The 21,787-nt window shown below is 31.7% G+C and overlaps 2 protein-coding genes and 1 long non-coding RNA gene across 5 annotated transcripts in view; 1 reads left to right on the top strand and 2 right to left on the bottom strand.

Annotated features, from left to right (window-relative positions):
- Positions 1-730, bottom strand: part of esrrd (estrogen-related receptor delta) — a 9,842-nt gene extending 9,112 nt beyond the window's left edge. Inside the window, exon 1 of the mRNA XM_051134732.1 lies at positions 593-730. Within this exon, the coding sequence (XP_050990689.1) occupies positions 593-648 (56 nt within the window). The 5' untranslated portion in view covers positions 649-730. The remainder of the gene's footprint in view (positions 1-592) is intronic.
- The window catches only part of LOC127180599 (uncharacterized), a 22,485-nt gene extending 698 nt beyond the window's left edge, over positions 1-21,787 (top strand). The window contains exons 2-3 of the long non-coding RNA XR_007829673.1: positions 643-773; positions 21,649-21,787. This is a non-coding gene — a long non-coding RNA (uncharacterized LOC127180599). The remainder of the gene's footprint in view (positions 1-642; positions 774-21,648) is intronic.
- Positions 7,476-21,787, bottom strand: part of LOC127180589 (latent-transforming growth factor beta-binding protein 4) — a 117,165-nt gene continuing 102,853 nt past the window's right edge. For all 3 annotated transcript variants that reach the window (XM_051134725.1, XM_051134728.1, XM_051134726.1), the window contains 9 exons: positions 21,496-21,747; positions 19,708-19,779; positions 19,495-19,623; positions 19,255-19,398; positions 16,760-16,912; positions 12,973-13,252; positions 12,612-12,865; positions 8,772-8,921; positions 7,476-8,442 (listed from right to left, as the gene is read on the bottom strand). In XM_051134725.1, coding sequence (XP_050990682.1) covers positions 8,306-8,442; positions 8,772-8,921; positions 12,612-12,865; positions 12,973-13,252; positions 16,760-16,912; positions 19,255-19,398; positions 19,495-19,623; positions 19,708-19,779; positions 21,496-21,747 — 1,571 coding nt within the window. In that variant the 3' untranslated portion in view covers positions 7,476-8,305. The remainder of the gene's footprint in view (positions 8,443-8,771; positions 8,922-12,611; positions 12,866-12,972; positions 13,253-16,759; positions 16,913-19,254; positions 19,399-19,494; positions 19,624-19,707; positions 19,780-21,495; positions 21,748-21,787) is intronic.

The following is a 21,787-nucleotide window of genomic DNA, read 5'->3' as shown; positions in this document are numbered from 1 at the left end:
ATTGCTACAAATATAACTGTGCAACATAAGACTGGTTTTGTCGTCCAGGGTCACATATAGTATTAATGAATGGCTCTTTAGGTTATTTAAGTTATTGGGCCAGAAAAACTGTATTATACAAAACATAATGCACAAACTACCAGTATAGTCAGTACAAAGTTTTTGAAAGTCAAGCTTAAAAAAAATCAGGAATAAACAGTTGAGATTAGAAATAGTATTTTTAAAGAGAAGTTTAAAGAATTTCACAAGCATTGCATAGTGATTAAATACTGCACATTTATGATACATGAGATGTAAAGCATTATTTACATATTTGCAATGAAAAGCAATGTTTAAACCGTCCTGCGTCATTATATTACACACCACGAACGTTTCAGTCCATTAAAAACTGTAAACTGAAGGTTCATTACTGGTATTTGTAGTAAAATCAAAGAGTTGCAAAAGTTACAACATGCACGAAAAGTTAATTTTGCTTTTTAAAAAGTCTCAGTTTAATTAACTTTGAGCTGAAACTGTGACGTAACGCATATGACAAAATAATACTTTCTACATAAAAGTCATTTAGATTTGGAATAGTAATAGATCTGCTTACTTGTGCTGGTTTAGAAACTGGAAGTTCTCACTCAGGCAAAACTCTTTCAGGTCCATAACTGCTGTTCCCCAAGGATTGCGTGTGTGAAATGTCTGTGGTGATGGGAGGAAGACAAGCGAAGGAGATGCAGGGAGGGAATGGAGCTGCACACTGAGCAGGAGCTACAGAGCTGCAGGTTTATGTAAGTGATGCGTGACGGTGGGCGGGTCAGGCGTCTAATCCAGATGCATGCTGATTAAAACCCTATTGATGGGCTCTCATAACTGACAGGTCAAATCCTCAAAAACGACAATACAAGCAGGCCAACTGCATATAATTTCACCAAGGCCAGTTGTTTTTCGTAAAGCAACGTATTTACAGAATGTCTCCTAATGGGCATTTTAATCCTTTTTTCCACAGTGACGAGACCCTTTGTTGTATGTAAATAAATATAAAGACATTCTTATCTGCAGTTGGCTGCGAACACCAACAAACCACTCCCGCCACATAAAATCTGCTTCATTTCCTTGTTTCTGCCTCCATTGTTGACGCTCAAAACAGATTCCAATTTGAGTTCTCTATACTGGAACTACAGGATCTCTGCTAGTTTCAGACCAATCAAATGCCACCCAAGTCACTGAGTGATTTTCAGTCCGCATCAGTGTGAATTTTAAAAAAGTTTGAAAATGCTCATTCTAATTCAGCTGCTACAGTAAAACCTTTTAGTAGACGTCTTTTACATTGTTAAGTATGTTACGTGGTTTTTGAGAGAGAAAAGTAGTAACACTTTACAATAAGGTCTAATTTGTAGTGAATGCATTAGCTAATGCAAACTAACAAGCAATGCATTTACTACAGCTTTTATTCATTTAATTAGAATTACTAAATTACAATAATGCAATGAATTAATTAATTCAGTTGTTCATGTTAGTTCAGTGTATTAACTAATGTTCAAATATATAACTTTTGATTTAAAATGTATTATTAAATGTAGACATTTGCAAAAATTAGTAATTAGTGATTGTTTGTTAGTTCATGTAATCTTATTATTGAGATATTATTATAGTTTTTATTAGTATTTTAATCTAATATTTTAATAAGTCATTTTGTTGTGTTTTTGTGATTTTTTTTTTTTTTTTTTTTTTTTTTTTTCTGCTTTTTAAATATGCCTATGTAGTTTTCAAAATAAATTTTTATATTTATTTTATTAATTTAATATAATTTTATTTGATTAATTTGTATGTATTATTAAATGTCGAAATTAACGTTAACATTTGCAAAGATTAATAACTGTAGAAGTATTGTTCATTGTTAGTTTATGTGATCTTATTTTATTATTGAAATAGTATTATATTTTTATTGATATTTTAATCTAATAATTTAATAAGTAATTTTGTGTTTTTGTGATTTTATTAGCTTTTTAAATGTCTGTGTCATTGTCATTAATTTTTATTTAAGTGAAAATGAGAAAAGCAACTAGATAAAACTAAATGTTTTATTTTATTTCAGTTTTAGTTTAATTTTCTTATTTTATATAAAAAAATGATATTGTATTTTATAAAATATTTTAGTTTTAGTTGTTTTTGTGATTTTATTAGCTTTTTAAATATGTCTATAGTTTCATTAATTTTTATTTCAGTGAAAACGAGAAAAGCAGCTAGATGAAAATAAATAAGGTTTATTTTACTTCAGTTTATTTTAGTTTAATTTTCTTATATATATATATAAATATTTAATATTTTTTTTTATAAAATATTTTAGTTTTAGTTGTGTTTTTGTGATTTTATTAGCTTTATAAATATATCTATGTAGTTTTCATTCATTTTTATTTCAGTGACAAACAAGAAAAGCAGCTAGATAAAAATAACTAAGTTTTATTTTATTTTAGTTTAATTTTCTTATTTTATATAAAAAATATGTAATATTTTACTTTATAAAATATTTTAGTTTTAGTTAGCTATAATAACCCTAACTAATGAATGTCAAGTCATTTTAATAAATTAAACCTTAGTGTAGAATATTACTAGAAAATTGCACTGGTTTAAGCTAATCTGTTGCAGTTTGTTAAAGCTGAAAATGAATTTTATTAGTGATCCAAATGAACGCATCTCTGGCACCGGTCAGATTTGGAGCGTGGCTGTGGATGTTCAGTCAGTAGGTCAGGATTTGTACAGATTCAGGATTACATGTGATGCAGCCATGATGCCTGAAAACTGCTGAGGCTCAATATTCAGCTGCACAGGTTGTACTCCATTGACCTATATGAGAATCATAACTGTGTCTGTCTCACTGTGATGTAATGCGTATGTCTGCGTAACCTTATTACATGCAATACCTCATTATTAAGAGAAACATTTTTTAGGAGTGTCATATATAAATATACAATTGATATTATCAGCACAATTTCAGTGAAAAGTTGACAGATTGAACTCCACAAGTTACAACCTGTACAACCTGACAATCATTTTATGCTTCAGTGGAAGAACAACATCTGAGTGTCTGTCAAAAGACTCAATGACTCAGTGACACCAGTTTGATTAGTGACCTTGAAATAGTGCAAAAATGATATAGATAAAAGATATTTTTAAAACTAATAAAAATGTCAAAAGCACAAAATGACTAAAACTTCAAAAAAAGATAAAAAAAAAAATATACATTGTAACTGATAAATATTTTAAAAAACAACATATCTCATTTTTATTTAGGTAAAGTTGATGTACTAAAACAACTTAAAACTGGAATAAAAATGATATAGTTATATTGAAATTTAATAAAAAAAAGGCAAAACACAAAATAACTAACTTTAAAATAAAAAACACTGCATTATTAGAAATAAAAACCTTTAACTAAAATAAAATAAATAAAATAAAATATAGAAAAAAAACATTTCTTATTTTTATTTAGCTTCAAGTTGATGTACTAAAACAAATTAAAACTGTAATAAAAATGATATAGTTATATTGAAATTTAATTAAAAAATGGCAAAACACAAAATAACTAACTTTAAAATAAAAAACACTGCATTATTAGGAATAAAAACCTTTAACTAAAATAAAATAAATAAAATAAAATATAGAAAAAAACATTTCTTATTTTTATTTAGCTTCAAGTTGATGTACTAAAACAAATTAAAACTGTAATAAAAATGATATAGTTATATTGAAATTTAAAAAAAATGGCAAAAGCACAAAATGACTAACTTTAAAATGAAAAACATTGCATTATTAGAAAAAAAAACGTTAACTAAAATTAAAAAAAAAATAAATAAAATAAAATATAGAAAAAATATATTTCTTATTTTTATTTAAAAACTTTCATTTTTATTTACTGATGTACTAAAACAACTTAAAACTGGAATAAAAATGAATAAAATCTATATTGATATTTATTAAAATAAAACTAATAAAAAGGGTAAAAGGTCAAATTTCCTAAAACTTTAAAATAAAAAAACTTTATTTGAAATAAACAATTAACTGAAATAAAATAAAATATTAAAAAACAACATTTCTCATTTTTATTTAAAGTTGATGTACTAAAATAACTAAAACTGGAATTAAAATGAATAAAAACTATATAGATATATTTATTAAAATACAACTAATAAAAAAAAAAACTTACTAAAACTTTAAAATTAAAACAAAACTTGCATTATTATAAATAAAATAAACTAACTGAAATAAAACAAAATATAAAAAAAACATTTCTCATTTTTGTTTAGTTTCAAGTTGATGTACTAAAATAAGTAAAACTGGTATAAAACTGAATAAAAAACTAGATATATTAAAAACTAATAAAAATGACTAAAGCGCAAAATTACGAAAACTTTAATATAAAAAACTTGCATTTTTAGAAAAACTTTAACTGAAATAAAATAAAATATAAAAAAAAAACATCTCATTTTTATTGAGTTTAAAATACTAAAATACCTACTAAAATTAAAAAAAATTAATTAAAATGAAATAAGTAAAACTAGAATAAAAATGAAAACGATACATATATACAGGTAAAATTCACTGCAAAATTCAAAATACAGGTAAAAATCAATACAGAACATTCCTTATTATTAATACAATACACTGTGCCCTATTTTTATGATTTTTAGTGTGTAATTCAAAATATTAATAAAAACCTATATTAATAAAAAGCTGTGCTCATATTCAGTCTCTCCGTAATCAATATTCCATCCCTATGTGTAGTATTTATTATCAGTTAGCATGAAATAAGTGGAATCGTGTACAGTCAGATGGTCCTTCGCAGAATAAACAAGACAAAACACGAGACCTGACCAGCTGCACATCAGTTACATAATGATTACAGTTCTTTTCAGTTTTTACTACGAACGTATTTGTCCTCACTATAGGAGTGTGATTTACATAACTCAGTTACTCACAACTCTTCCTAGAAATATGGGCCACTCGGCCCGTTCAGCTGTGAGATGTTGACCCAGTTTGGAGCGTGAGGTGATGACCCTGTTTTGGAGTGTTACAGAACACTGACCCATTTCTGACCCAGCGCAGGTGAGAGGATTAGTGTCTAGGCCGGCCAGTAACACCTGTCTCGTTCCCCATAGGCCTTAATCCAGGAAAGACCTCCTCAGCAACAAATTCAGACAATTCGTGCTGGCTTCATTTAGTGAGATTGCGACACGCAGCCTGATGGCTTTCCACTGTGATGCTGAGCACATTTGTGTGTGTGTGTGTGTGTGTGGAGTCAGTGATGTGGCCCTTCAGCACTCACACTCATGTTTACACAAGCCTCTATGGCAGACACTCACACACTGTGTGTGGCAGCGCTGATGAATTAGAACCGGTGTGTGAGATCAGGAGCTGTGCCAGTATGTTCATTACTGCGGTGTCATGAAAGACAGAGAAAGGTAATCTGACAGACTGCTGAATCTCGCTATCACTAGCGCTAGCAGGATCACACACTCTAACTGATCATTCGTTAAAACACTCGTTTTAGTTAAACGTTGTCCAATAGCGACACCAGCAAGGTTAAGTTACAGCAGGAGTCAATGTCTCTCGCCTCCCCTGAGCCCATTGAGTTTTGACAGACTGCCTAAAGCATGCACTGATTTCGGTGGGGGGTAATTGAGAATGAAAAGGGGAAAGTCACTTGAGAGGATGTATGATTGGATATGAATTCAGCTGTGATTGGTTCATGCGATAAATCCCGCCTCTTGTTCGCGAATCAGTCTAAATGAACAATATAATGGTGTTAATGGGAGTAAAAAAGTTAAAAGTTAGTAAACAACTCACACACTTATAGATCACCACTTTGCCAAGGCAAAATCAAACTTCAAATGGCCTTAAAACATGATCTGTGGAAGTTTTTAAGTGAGTTATCAACTTGGTGAAATATAAAATAAACCTTTGTGTCTGTGACTATTATTTACCGAGCTTTGATGATTGATGATCCGAAAAATTCAAAAATACTATAAAAAAAGAAAAAAAAAAGAATAGCTGAACAAAAGTTCACAAATAAAATATATTGTTTAAACTGTTACTGTTTGAGTTATTATTTTGGAATAAAAGTAAAATGCTTAAAAACACTAACTTAATGAGAGTCATGCATGCATTTAATAAACAGAATTCTGATTAAATGTAAAAATATAAAATGGATTTTTTTTTTCTGATTTTTCCTCATTTCAAAAATTTTGAGGTTGAACATTACAAAATAAAATCACGTACAAAATCTTTGGAAAGTCGCGCATGTTTGGCATGTTTTATATTTTATTTATTTATTTTTTTAAATGCATGATAATTCAAATAAATATTGTGGATGCAAAAGTTTGGGGTCAGTTTTGTTTTTTTTTGTTTTTTTTGAGATAAATGTTTTTGAAATAAGTCTCTTCTGCTCACCAAGGCTGCATTTAATTGATCAAAAAATAAAATAGAATAAAAGAAAGTAATAAATAAATAAACAGCAAATTTGTTAAGTATTATTACATTTTGTTTTCTTTGTGAATTTCCCTGTAAAATATAATCTATTCCTGTGTTTAAAGCTGAATTTTCAGCATCATTACTCCAGCCTTCAACGCCACATAATCCTTCAAGAAATCATTGTGTGTGCTGCTTCATATTTTTGTGGAAACTATGATACTTTTTTTGTTTCAGGAAATATGTAAAAAAAAAAAAAATAATAATAATAATCTATTATTTAAATCATATATATATATATATATATATATATATATATATATAAAAATGAACCATGGCAGTAATCACAGTGTCTAAATTTAAATAATATTAATGACTTGGTGACATAAATGGAAACTTAACTGAATCCAAGAACTTTGACCTAAAAATCTACCATAAACATTCAGCAGCCAATTCCAATCTGGCATTGCTGTGTGTGTGTGTATGTGTTTGTGTGTGTGTGTGTGTGTGTGTGTGTCATTTGCACTCATGCCAGTCCAGTTCAGGCTGTGTTTAACCTCAACACACTCGAGTACTATCAACAAAGGAGGATCAGAGGAAGTTTACGGGCAAAACTGAACTCATCCACTACATTGTTGGCTGGTAACACGAGCCACAATGGAGTGAAAGCTGATATTCCGCTGGTCGCTGCAATCCACCGAAGTACATTAGGAGCGAAGTGAACCTGTTAATCGGCTTGGCTGTGTGATGTGGGTGGATTGGCCTATAAAAGGACTTATGAGCTGGATTCATATAAACACTAGGCACATTAGGACCACGCAGAGATAAGCTGGTTACAAACCTTCTCAAACAAAGCACGTGAGACAAAGAGAGACGGTCTAAGAATGACAACAACGGGATTTCAATTATATCGCCCGCACTTTGGGTCCAATATTGGATGGGGGAAAAAATCATCTTCCTCCAGCTGGAAATCAAGTGCAAGCCTGATTCATTTTCAGGAGGCTTATCAAAAAAACAAACACTGATTGATTGATGGAAATGTGTGCAAATATATTTCCAAACGACATAGAGGATATCAAAAACGTACACACAAAAATATGTAACAAACATCTGAGACGTCTTAAAATGTACAATAGCAGTTCACGACTGCATTTCCCCCACAAATACAGTGCATTTTATGTTATGTGGCGCGGGGGTTTCTAACAGACGAAAGACAGAAAAAAGATTTTACAGTATCAAATAGTTGCTTGGTGAAATTCTCAGACATATGACAAAAATGTATACTATATAAAAAATATATATATGAAACTGCCTTCATTGATATGGATACATAAATATGAATATTTAAAAAAGCACTTCTAGTTTATGTAGTTTCGCGGATATTTTAGAGCCATTCAAGCTCATCTGGTCTGCGTCCAACCAATGAAAGTACATTAAAATATAATTTTTCAGTAACACGTAAAGCCTTATATGTTGTGCATTATAAAAGCAGTTTTAATGCATTAGTATTGTAATGCACCACATTTATAATACGTTATAATACTTAGCTATCCATTGAACAAACCTTCAAATATTCTAATGCATTAATAGTTAGTTATTTATGAAAAGATGCAATGCATTACAACATACATTACAAATATCTTTATAATGCATTATACATAAAGGCTTTAGTTAGCATTACCAATTTTTCTTTTGAGTACAACAGTATTGAGTTTTGTTTGTGTGTTGAATGTAAAGCTTCAGTATTAGACTTTTGGATACACACACAAGTATTGTAAATAAAGTCATAAAATAAACAATTTACAGCAACGTGGTGAAAAAAAATAATTACTAAGTCTCTAAATGCAGTCCTCGATCAAGCAGGGATGCAGTGGTTGGGTCTTCGGGACATGATGAAGCCCCTGAGACACGCGCACCTGTACGAGCCCTCCGTGTTCACACACTGAGCGTTAACGCAGTCGAGTGTGTCTTCATCTTCACACTCATCCACATCTATAGGAGTCAGACAAACACATCTTTAGTCGCTTCCCCTAGTGGCGTGGCTGTTAAGAAAGAGCAACGCTATCTCACAGGCAATTCGTACGTATTTTACGAGGTGGTTAATTCGTACGACCTCACCTCGTATGATTTTGTATGATTTCTGTAATGGTTAAGTTTAGGGGCAGGGTTAGGTGTGGTCCTTTGTACAAATTCCCAAGAATTTGCCACCTTGTAAAATACGAACAAGTGAGGTTGTACGAATTAGCCAGCCAAAAATGCATGAATTGCCGTGAGATCGGGTTGGAAAGAGAAAAAATCTGCGAGTAAAGACTGAGGGTTACCTATGCACGTCATGCTAGTGATGTCGAGCTGATAGCCATCGTAACAGTCGCACGTGTAACCTTCCTCCACGCGGATACAGCGGCCATTTTCACAGCCGTGAACAATGCCACACTCTTCTGAACTCAGACTTCCGTATGATTCATATCTCCCTAGAACACACACAATAATCACAGCTTCTGTGTTTATAAATGTCAATACAAGTGCAGAGTTTTTCACTAATTTACCATGGTAAAAAAAAAATTTGTGAGTTTTTTTTTTTTAAGGATGATTTGCTTTGTGAAAAAAAGTGCACTAAGTTGTATCGAATGTATCGAATCTTAGAAGTATATATTTTTAAAAAGCACAATATTAACACAAACTTACAGTGCCCTTCACAAATTTTGGCACCCTTGGTAAATATGAGCATAGACAGCTGTGGAAATAAATCTGCATTGTTTATCCTTTTGATCTTTCATTGAAAGAAATCACAAAATTCTAACCTTTCATTGAAGTAAAACAATGGAAAGTGGGGGGGAAAATCTCATTATGAAATAAATGTTTTTCTCTAGTCCATGTTGGCCACAATTATTGGCACCCCTAGAAATTATTATGAGTAAAATATCTCTGAAGTATATTCCTGTCCATATTTACATGTTTTAGCACACCAGGGTGACTAGAAGCATGAAGTTACACAGGAAAGTTACACATCCTGTTACACAGGATTATAAATATGAGGAACACAAAGGCCAAATTTCCCGTCCATCGTCCATCACAAGGAGTAAAAACAAAGAATGTGTGACCCTGGACCACAAAACCAGTCATAAGGGTCAATTTTTTGAAATTGAGCTTTACACATCATCTGAAAGCTGAATAAACAAGCTTTCCACTGATGTATGGTTTGTTAGGATGGGACCATATTTGGCCGAGATACGACTATTTGAATATATGGAATCTGAGGGTGCAAAAAAATCTAAATATTGAGAAAATCACCTTTAAAGTTTCCAAATAAAGCTCTTACTAATGCATATTACTAATCAAAAATTAAGTTTTGATATATTTACAGTAGGAATTTTACTAAATATCTTCATGGAACATGATCTTTCCTAATAATTTTTGGCATAGAAGAAAAATCTATAATTTTGACCCATGCAATGTATTTTTGGCTATTGCTACAAATATACCTCAGCGACTTAAGACTGGTTTTGTGGTCCAGGGTCACATATAGTTCTGATCTGCGGGACAAGATTGCTGAGTTTCACAAAACAGAAAGTGGCTGTAAGAAAAGAGCTAAAGCATTGAAAATTCCCATTTCCACCGCCAGGGCAATAATTAAGAAGTTCAGATCAACTAAAGATGTTACAAATCTGCCTGGAAGAGGACCTGTGTCTATATCATCCTAATGCACGCTTAGGAGGAGAATTTAAGTGGCCAAAGACTCAAAAATCACAGCTGAAGAACTGCAGAGATTGGCTGAATCTAAGGGCCAGAAAGCCTAAAAATGTCAAATAGCCTCTACATTACCACATGTTGTTTAGGAGGGTTTCAAGAAAAATCGTTCATCCAAAATCAAACACCAGCATATATTTTTCTGCCAGAGTTCCTGGACGACTTGTTCAGATGCATGGCATCATGGTTTCTATCACATACACAACAGATAAAAAGTCTAAACCTGACTGCCTCTGTTAGAAATCTTATAATGGGTGGTGGTTGGATCTTCCATTAGGACAGTGATCCAAAACAAATATCAAAATCAACACAAAAATGTCACTGAGCACAAAATGGAAATCAGTGGGGTGAACTGAAGAAAAGAAGCACCAACATTGAGCTGGGAATCTGAAGGATCTGGAGTTATTCTGTATGATATAATGGTCTCTCATCTCTTGCCAGGTGTTTTCCAAACTCGTCAGGCATTATAGCAGAGAGTCAGAGCTGTTATCTTGGAAAAAAGGACTTTGCAACAATTGGGTGCCAATAATTGTGGCCAACATGAACCACAGAAAAACATTTTTTTCATAATGAGCCCCCCCCCCTCCTTTTGATGAAAGATCAAAAGGATAAACGGTGCAGATTTATTTTCACAGCTGCCTTTACTCATGTTTACCAAGGGTGCCAATATTAGTGGAGGGCACTGTATATTGCAAAAATGAAACAATGAAAAAAGTTAAAAAAAAGCACACTTTCATGACTGTTCCTTAACACACTTAGACTTACAAGTACACTTAGAAATCATGTAAAATAAAAAAAAAAAAAAGATTTTAAATAATCGTTTATAGTAGTACACTAATTGTAATGTTTTATGTGAACACGCTAAAGACCAGTGTTGGTGGTAACGCATTACAAGTAACGCAAGCTACGTAATATTATTACTTTTTCCAAGTAACTAGTAAAGTAATGCATTACTTTTTAATTGACAAGAAAATATCTGAGTTACTTTTTTCAGATAAGTACGCCAGTTACTTTTCTTTATTGATTAAAAGAGAGGCCGTCTCCTTTCCCCATGTTGAGAGAAATCGGGAGTAAGATGTTAGTTCTAGATTAAATGTGAACATGCATTAATTCATCTCACTCACAAAAAACAGGTTCAGTATTCCTCAAAATGAATAAAAACAATGAAATTCAACTCTGCAACAAACATGCATTAATTAAATGTTAAATAATACAAATATCCTTTATGCATTTAATACCGTTTTATTAACCAGTGTTTTTGCTGTCGACCTCCAGTGATGCAATTCAACCATACTAATAAGCAAAAAATACTTTCTAAACATTTGTTTACCTTTTTGTATTGCTGAAGAGTTGATATTTTTTCTTCTGCAGTCTACTGTACAGATGTGAATTTACTTTTCTCAACAACAATCAAGCCCTGCCCAGATTTAAAAAGTAACGCAAAAGTAAAGTAAAGCATTACTTTCCATAAACTAAGTAATGTAATTAGTTACTTTTTTAGGGAGTAACTCAATATTGTAATGCATTACTTTTAAAAGTAACTTTCCCCAACACTGCTAAAGACTTTGTAAAGTACTTGATTATAATTTTGCCTGTAGTTCATTATTTGATTTACATTTAAAGTTAATATATTTTAAATATTCTACATTGCAACTCTATTAAATTTGCGTAATTACAAGTATATTCAAATATGACATACAAGTTTCAATAGAAATTACATTAATCTATATTTTAGTTGATCATAAAGTCAGTCAATTCAGCATATTTCAAAGAAAATAGAAGGATTTGTGACTACACATATTAAGATGTACTGAAGTCCTACTTAAGTGGGTCAAAAAACACTCTAATTGCATTTAATATAATTTAAAACTATATTTTGTATTTAAATTGAAATTAAACTTTTAAATATTATTAAATAAAAATACATTTAATAGCACATAGCATGCAATTTAGCGTCCAAAATCTTTACATTTAGTTCTTACTGTTTTAAATGATCAGGGGCCACCAAAATGGGCAAAAAAGCCCCTAAAATTTAAGACAAAGAAGAGCAAAGAAATACCCCTAGTGTTTTGTTGTGATTTCAACATTAAATTTAGATCTACTCACGTTGCATCAGATTTCTTTTTACGTGTTTTTTGCAGCATTGAGCATTGTAACCAATCATACGAGTTTCTGTTTCTGCTTATGATTGTGATGGCCAATCAGAGGTGCCAGAGTTTTGTTCAGTGCACATCTGCACCAGTTAAATTCTCTCATCATAAACAATACAGCGCAAATAGAAGTAATCAAATCATTTTGCTTCTGTGAGATATAATCTAAAATCAGCCAACAAACCAAACCAGCAAACCATCTTGGACTAGTCTAGCATGTTTTTTTGCATTATTCTAATTACTAGACTTTCATTTTGGACTCACGCTCATAAACTCGTCGTGGTCCCTCCCGTCTGCCGGGCAGCATTGGAAATGGGGGCGGGGCTCTCCATGACTCATCCTCCTCACCCTCTCTGTACGGGGAGTTTTCCGGAAGCGGGGCCAAGCTGAGCGGAAGCCCGTCAGGACGGGACGGCAGGGGTCGTGCATCATATGTCCGCTCGCCACGAGGATCCGAGATACCAAAGGGAGGGCCGGGCGCGGTTTCATAATCGTCCTCCTCATAGTAACGACTTCCACTGGAAATAAGTTAAATACAATTACACACAATCTGTTTTTTAGTAGAATATCGTTCAAATGACCAACTCACCCGGTTAGTAGAAAACTGTTCAAATGACCAACTCACCCGGTTGCTGGCTGCCTGTAGGGGGCATCTGGGAGTCCGTATGAGCTGGGCGGTCTGCCTCTCAGCCCAGACCGCCGTCCACCTGCTCCCACAGAACTGTAGTCACCATAATCAGTCGGTATGTAGTCTGTGCGTCCCGGCTGGGGTTCGGAGTACTCTGGGGGGCCATATGGGGTGCGGAATCCTTCTCTCCCAGGCAGAGACCCTGGCCCGAAGCGCTCGTAGTAACGAGGAGAGTACGGAGGAGGACCCAACTCATTACACAGAGCCTCATAGGCCTCTAAACAGGAGGCAAACACACAAATGACTGAGTTAAAGAGTGAAAATGAACAAGTGTATTAGGGTCAGGAAAAAAAAATATGACAATTAGAATTTTAATTGGAATGGTGAAAAATAAAAATAAAATAATAATAAATAATTAACTGATTTATAATTAAAACAAATTTCACGAAAACAACAAACAAATAGGCAACAAAAAGGATCTTTTTTTTTTTTTTTTTTTACTACTTTCACTTCACTTTCTATGAAATAATACACTACATATTTGTGAACTGACTGTAATTTTTTCAGACACTTAACTGCATGTCATTTATAATTATAATTTATATTTATATTACATACAACTGAACTTCAGAGTGTTTTTTAATCCACTTAAGTAGGACTTTAGTACATCTTTATATGCAATTTCATAACTACTTGTCTTTGAAATATGGTTTAACGTTTCGGCTGAATTTATTGACAAGCATTTATGGTAAATACAATTACAGTCATGGCCAAAAATATTGACACCCTTGCAATTCTGTCAGAAAATGCAACCCCCCTCTCAGTGCAAATGTTTTGGTACTCATATGTTTATTTTTTTTGTTTGCGTTGAAACAACACAACACACACACAAAAAAAAAAAAAAAAAAAAAAAAAAACAGCGAAGAAAAGTCAAATCTGATACAATTCCACACAGAACCCAAAAAATGGACTGGACAAAATTATTGGCACCCTTAACGTAGTATTTGGTAGCACCCTCTTTGGAAAAATAACTGAAATGAGTCGCTTTCTGTAACCGTGAATGAGTTTCTTACACCTCTCTACTGGAATTTTGGACCACTCTTCTTTTGCAAACTGCTCCAGGTCATTCAGATTTGAAGAGTGCCTTCTCTCAACTGCTGTTTTAAGATCTCTCCACAGGTGTTCTGTGGGATTCAGATTTGGACTCATTTCTGGCCATTTCAGAACTCTCCAGCACTTGTTTGTAACCATTTCTGAGTGCTTTTTGAAGTGTGTTTCGGGTCATTGTCCTGATGGAAGACAACATGACCTCTGGTGGAGACGCAACTTTCTGACACTGGCCACTACATTGCGCCCCAAAATTCTTTGGTAATCATCAGATTTCATGATATCGTTCACACAGTCAAGGCATCCAGTGCCAGAAGCAGCAAAGCAACCCCAAAACATCTTTGAACCACCATCAAGTTTGACTGTAGGGACTGTGTCCTTTTCTTTGAAGGCCTCATTTCTTTTTCTGTAAACAGTGCCATGATGTCCTTTACCAAAAAGCTCTACTTTTGTCTCATCTGTCCACAGTACGTTCTCCCACAAGGATTGTGGTTTTGTCACATAAGTTTTAGCAAACTCCAGTCTTGCTTTTTTACGCCTTTGTGTCAGCAGTGGTGTCCTCCTGGGTCTCCTACCATAGCGTCCCTTTTCATTCAGATGGCGACGGAAAGTGCGAGCTGACACTGTTGTACCCTGTGTCTGCAGATCAGCTTGAATTTGTTTGGAAGTTAATCAGGGTTCTTTATCCACCATTCGAACAATCCTCCGTTGTAATTTTTCATTAATTTTACTCTTCGGTCCACGTCCAGGGAGGTTAGCTACAGTGCCACTGGCAGTAAACCTCTTGATGATATTGTGCACAGGAACATTAAGATCTCTGGAGATGGACTTGTAGCCTTGAGATTGTCCATGTTTTTCCACACTTTTCTCTGAAATCCACAGACAACTCTTTACACTTCTTTCTTTTCTCCATGCTCAGTGTGACACACAACACAAAGGTTGAGTCAACTTTTCTCCATTTTAACTGGTTGCAAGTGTGATTACAATATTGCCCACACCTGTTACTTGTCACAGGTGTGTCTAAACACAAATTACAGGAGCATCGCATGCTTGAAAAGCAATTATTTCTTACAATTTTGACAAGGTGCCAGTAATTTTGTCCAGTCCATTTTGTGTTGTTGCAGTGCAAACAAAAACACTAAGCACATGAATACCAAAACATTTGCAATTGCAAGGGTGCCTATATTTTTGGCCATGACTGTACTTTAATGTCAGTTCTATTAAAGCTTGTATGTCGTTTATTTAGATGTTTTTTAAAAACACATTTGGAATGAAGTTGCATTTTAGAACATTTAAAATATATTAACTTTAAATGTAATATTATATAATACACTACAGTTAAAATATACAGTGCTTTACATGCACTTTAGTATGTTAGTCAAAATGCTTCTTTAAAACATGACAAAAGATTATAAAAACATGATTTTAAATGTACTTAAAAGTAAGATGTTTAATTTGACATTATTACAAAGTAAACTTTTTTTTTTGAAAGTGTCTCTTTTTAAGTCGCTAACAGTTTTTTTTACAATCCCTAGGATACTTTACTTTAGGTTACTTTTACAAAACTCTTCACACAGTGAGCACAACAGCAGTCTATATGGGCTAAACTGGATCCTTTATCATTGCTTTGGCACAAAATACACTTAATGACTACATCTTTCCAGTGACATTATTTATTTTCCTACTCAAACGACATCAAAACCTACAAGCCAGATTGCACGTTCACATACTCTTTAGAAAACTGTTTAACTTAAATTCAAAACCTAGGATAATACAACAATGAATAAGACAGAAATTTGCTACATTTCTACAGTAATACCATTTTGAAATATATTCTGAATACTAAAAAACCAAATACTATCAAAGCTGTTTGAAATAGCTGAACAGCTACAGTGTTAGTCATTCAATTTCATTACCTTCCAGGAATAATTTTGTACTGTAATGTAAACATATACTATGTAACATATATTGCAGTGAATTATGCAGTGGATAGTGCCATTCTTGTTTTGTTAAGAAACTGCACGAAACCAATCATTGTATAATGCTGCCTGTCGGAGTTTTGTGAGAGACAAAGTGTGTTTGTTGGATGAAAGCCTTTGCTAGTATTAGGGAAGAATGAGTTAATTTGAGACATGTATGAAATGTTTAGGTAGTTTTATTGCATTTTAAATGTGAAAGTAGCTCTGCCAAGCTGAAAGTTGGGTAGGAGAACTGTGTGAGGAGTTTTGAAAAAAATGACTTAAGTATTGAAGAATGCGTCCGAGCGATTGAGCCTTTAAATCATTCTGAAAAATGTTTCCACTGTCATTTATTAAATAGGTGCCAATTTCAAATATGATGTCACATTCAACTGTTGAACTGAATTTAAAAGGCACTTTCAGTTCAGTTCTGAACAAGTGTGTTTGTGTGTTGTGGTTGTACTTGTTTTGATTATACTTCCGAGGACCAAATGTCCTCCCTTATATTGTGAAATACTTTGACAACCCACTGGTGAGGCTATTTAACTGGTTCTCTCTAGTTAAAAAGGCTTATGAAACAGCCAAAAGGTGTTTTTTATTTAAATCTAGTGTTCTGCACATGTTTCTGCGATTGGTAAGTTTAGAGGTAGGGGTTGGGTTAGCTGAAAAAAATCATTTACTCGAATCACACGTGTGTGTGAGTGTGTGTATGTGTATACCTTCATCTCTGCGGGGGCAGAGGGCACACTGCAGACCCCAGGCCTCACCATACAAACAGCAGCACTCAGTAAAGGTCAGCTGAGCTCCTAACAAAGGACTCTGACATACTAGACTAGCTGTGACGTGACTCCAACAGAAATTTAAGTTCTCATCTGAGAAAAACACAAAGACAGACAGCACATAAGCATTAAAAAGGTCCTAAAGTTGCTGTTTTACACATCTGGCAACAATTGTTTGACATTTCTTTGGACTCTTAAAGGAGCAGTTCACTGAAGAATGTAAATTATTTCATCATTTACTCACACTGTTCCAAACTCATACGAGTTTCATTCATCTTCAAAACACAAATTAAGATGGTTTATTCTTGCATGTCACAGTATTTGAGCTTTTGCTGACTAGATGTGATGAGCTCCTTATATGTTTGTTGTTAAATATGTGAATAAAAGCCTGAATTAAATTTGTTCATCATATTAAACAGCTTGATTTTTTTTTTTTTTTTTTTTTTTTTTTTTTTTAATTTTTTAATTTTATTAACTTTCAATGGAGGAACAGAAATCTTTCTTTCAGAATATCTTTGCGTTTCGAAGATAACAAAATTCTTATGTGTTTGGAAAGACATGAGGGTTTATTTTGCCTTTGAAGACTTTGAAATTCTCGACATATAATTCGTAAAAAAATATATAAATAAAAATAATATATACTTTTAAAAATTAAACTGTCTCTTAAAAACAATTCATATAAAAATATATTCTACATTGTATAGTAGTAATATAAAATATAATACTATTATCAAAAATATTTTTAAAAATAGAATAAGTTAGCTCTTTAAAATTAAACTCTTACCATATAATTTCTATAAAAATATATGCTAAAAATGTATAGTAGTAAAATAAAATATAATTCCATCATCATAGGGACAAAAATATGTAAAAACAAAAAAATTAAATTAAAAAATTAAACACTCTTTAAGATGAAACTTAACATAAGTTATACAAATTTATACATAATTTAAAATAATACTAATATATGTATTCTATGTTGTAAAATATATTCCCATTATAATAGAAACACAAATGTTGTTTTCTAAAATAAAAGTAAAAAAAGGTCTTTAAGATGAATATGTAAAAAGAATAAAAATAAACTATTCCTTAAAATTAAATTCTTACTATATAATTTATATAAGAAATATATTATAAAAATGTATAGTAGTAAAATAAAATATAATTCCATCATCATAGGGACAAAAATATTTTTCAAAAATAAAATGAAAAAGAAAATCTCTTTAAGATGAAACTTAAAATAATTTATACAAATAATTTATAATAATACAAATATATACACTATTTTGTAAAATATAATTTCATTATAACAGGGATAAAAATATAATATTATAAAATAATCTCTAATCTCTATAAAAAAAGAAACTCTTAACATAACATTTCTAAAAATATATAATGAAAAAATGTATTGTAGTAAAATCAAATATAATTCCATTATCATATAGACAAAAATATGTACAAAAAATAAATAAATAAATAAATAAAAATAAACTATCTCTTAAAATTAAACTCTCACCATATAATTTATATAAAAATATATTATAAAAACGTATAGTAGTAAAATAAATTATAATTCCATCATCATACTGACAAAAATATTAAAAAAAACAAAAAAAAAACGCTCTTTAAGTTGAAACTTAACATAATTTATACAAATTTATACATAATTTATAATAATACAAATATATGTATGGTATTTTGTAAAAAATAATTCCATTATAACAGGGACAAAAATATTGTGTTATAAAATAAAAGTAAACTATCTTTATAAAAACAGAAACTGTTAACATAAAATTTCTAAAAATATATAATGAAAAAAATTATTGTATTAAAATCAAATATAATTCCATTAGAACAGGGACAAAAATATTGTTCTCTAAAATTAAAGTAAACTATCTCTATAAAAAAAAGAAACCCAACATGTAATTTCTAAAAATATATAATAAAAAAATGTATTGAAGTAAAATCAAATATAATTCCATTATCATAGAGACAAAAATATGTAAAATAAATAAATAAAAAAATAAACAATCTCTTAAAATTAAACCCTTACTATATAATTTATATAAAAATATATTAGTAGTAAAATAAAATATAATTCCATAATCATAGATAAAAATATTTTCAAAAATGATGATGATGAAACTTAACATAATTTATACAAAGTTTTACATAATTTATAATAATTCAAATACATGTATAATATGTTGTAAAATATAATTCTATTATAGGGACAAAAATATTGTTTTCCAAAATAAAAGTAAACTATCTCTATAAAAAAGAATCTCTTAACATAGAATTTCTAAAAATATATAAAGAAAAAATGTATTGTAATAAAATCAAATATAATTCCATTATCATAGAGATAAAAACATTTAAATGTAATCAAAACCAGAGAAGCCATTGTAGTCTTTGTGTATTTGTGCGTGTCTTACCCTCAGTGAGGCCGCTTGCATTGACACAGTTGCGCTGTGTGTCGTCCAGCACTAGAGGGGGCTCACATGTACAGTAAAACGTTCCCAGTGTATTTACACACTGACCGCCAGAACAGGTCTCTTCACTGTCACATTCATCATTATCTACAGGAAGACAGAGAGACAGAAACATCATGGTCTGCTGATCTGACATCTAGCCCAGTTGGCACTGCTTTGAGTCGGAGCGTTTTGAAGACTGACCGATGCACTCCAGCAGATTCGTGTCGTAGTAGAATCCACTGGGACAGTAACAGGCGTAGCCGGGAATGTGGTTAACACACACTCCGCCTTTACACACCTCTGGATCAAACACCTTACACTCATCCACTTCTGTCCGGAGGCCAAACGCAATCAGATTAGACACAACAAATACTGAGAGACGCATGTGAGAATCTGTCTGTGCATGAGTTTTACCCTTGTAGTCGAACGCTCCCGTTTTGGTGGTGACGTACCCTCTTCCGCTGGGACACAACGATTGGAATTCCGCTAAATGGAGAGATATTTATGATTGGGGGAACAGTGAGAAATTCATCCTAGAGGAAAATAAGTGCACTTGTAGTTTAATTCAAATCTTAAAAGTACCTTTTTTAACATTGTACTTACAGATGATATAAAGTTAAGTGCACTTAAAGAGACACTTTCATGACTGTTTCTTAACACACTTTTTTTTTTTTCAAGTGTATTTTGTAATAATGTCACATTAAAAGTTTTACTTTACGTTTTAAATAATTGTTGTGCTTTAAAAAAGTACACTTATTTTAATAGTGTTGAAATTGTGATGTGCATTAAATTATATTTTAGTTTCAGTTACAAAGGCAATAGAAGTAATTATGAAATTGCATATAAAGATGCAATTTGTTTGCAAGTCTTACTTAAGTGGATCAAAAACACTCTAAAGTTCAACTAATAATTTAATTTTATTTAATTTTATTTTATTCTCTACTAATTTATCTAGATATATGACAAGTTTTAATTTAAGTGACAATATTTCAAAGGCAATAGAAATAATTATGAAATTGTATATAACGATGTACTGAAGTCCTACTTAAGTGGATCAAAAACACTCTAAAGTTCAACTAATTTAATTTAATGTAATTTAATTTAATTTAATTTAATTTAATTTAATTTAATTTAATTTAATTTAATTTTATTTTATTCTATTCTATTCCCCGCACCTGACATGTACACGAAAAACTATGTTGGCCACTTAAGTACACTTTTTTTTTTTTTTTTTGTAAAGTGCACTGTGTAATTGTCAGATTCAAATTTTTACTTAAAAGTGCATTTTAAACCATTACATTTTCAATAAAAAAAAAAAAAACTGTAATTACTAATTTATCTAGATATATGACACAAAAGTTTTAATTTAAGTGACAATATTTCAAAGGCAATAGAAGTAATTATGAAATTGCATATAAAGATGCACTGAAGTCCTACTTAAGTGGATCAAAAACACTCTAAAGTTCAACTAATAATTTAATTTTATTTAATTTAATTTTATTCTATCCTATTCCCCGCACCTGACATGCACAAGGAAAACTATGTTGGCCACTTAAGTACACTTATTTTTTTTTTTTAAAGTGCACTTTGTAATTGTCAGATTCAAATTTTTACTTAAAAGTGCATTTTAAACCATTACATTTTCAATTAAAAAAAAAAACTGTAATTACTAATTTATCTAGATATATGACAAAAGTTTTAATTTAATTGACAGTATTTCAAAGGCAATAGAAGTAATTATGAAATTGCATATAATGATGTACTGAAGTCCTACTTAAGTGGATCAAAAACACTCTAAAGTTCAACTAATTTAATTTAATTTAATTTAATTTTATTTTATTTTATTCTATCCTATTCCCCGCACCTGACATGCACAAGCAAAACTATGTTGGCCACTTAAGTAGACTTTTATAAATTGCACTTAGTAATTATGCCAAATTAAAAATTTTACTTAAAAGTGCATTTTAAACCAGTACATTTTCAAATAAAAAAAATGTGTAATTACAAATTTATCTAGATATACGACACAAAAGTGACATGATGTACTAAAATAACTAAAAGTACAACTGAAATAATACAAAAATAACACTAATTCATTCACACTTAAGTATATCATTTTTAAGTATATTATTTCTGTAATAAGTTCTCAAAATTATGCTAAAGTATACTTCTCTTTCACAGTGCTAATGTGTGTTTGTTCACCTGTTCCAGTCTCGGGACAGATGTCATATTGGCACATGAGGCCCCAGCCCTGTCCCGCTGTACAGCAGCACTCCTCCAGCGTCGTGTTTTGAGCCAATATCTTGCAGGAGTACGGCTCAGATACACCATAGTAACACTCTCTCATTTCTCCAGGCCGAGACTGCGGCAGAGACCCAGACACCGAGACGGATGATCCAGCCGAACCGCGTCTAGTCGAGGAAGCGGAGGCTCCACCAGACGGCCCCGGACGACCTGCAGCAAATCCACACACTTTAGTTTAAAGACCGTTTAA

The sequence above is a fragment of the Labeo rohita genome, chromosome 18 (genome assembly GCF_022985175.1).
Source record: "Labeo rohita strain BAU-BD-2019 chromosome 18, IGBB_LRoh.1.0, whole genome shotgun sequence".
Classification (NCBI taxonomy): domain Eukaryota; kingdom Metazoa; phylum Chordata; class Actinopteri; order Cypriniformes; family Cyprinidae; genus Labeo; species Labeo rohita.
The sequence above is the reverse complement of the archived record's forward strand: the minus strand, read 5'-3'. Positions and strand labels throughout refer to the sequence as shown.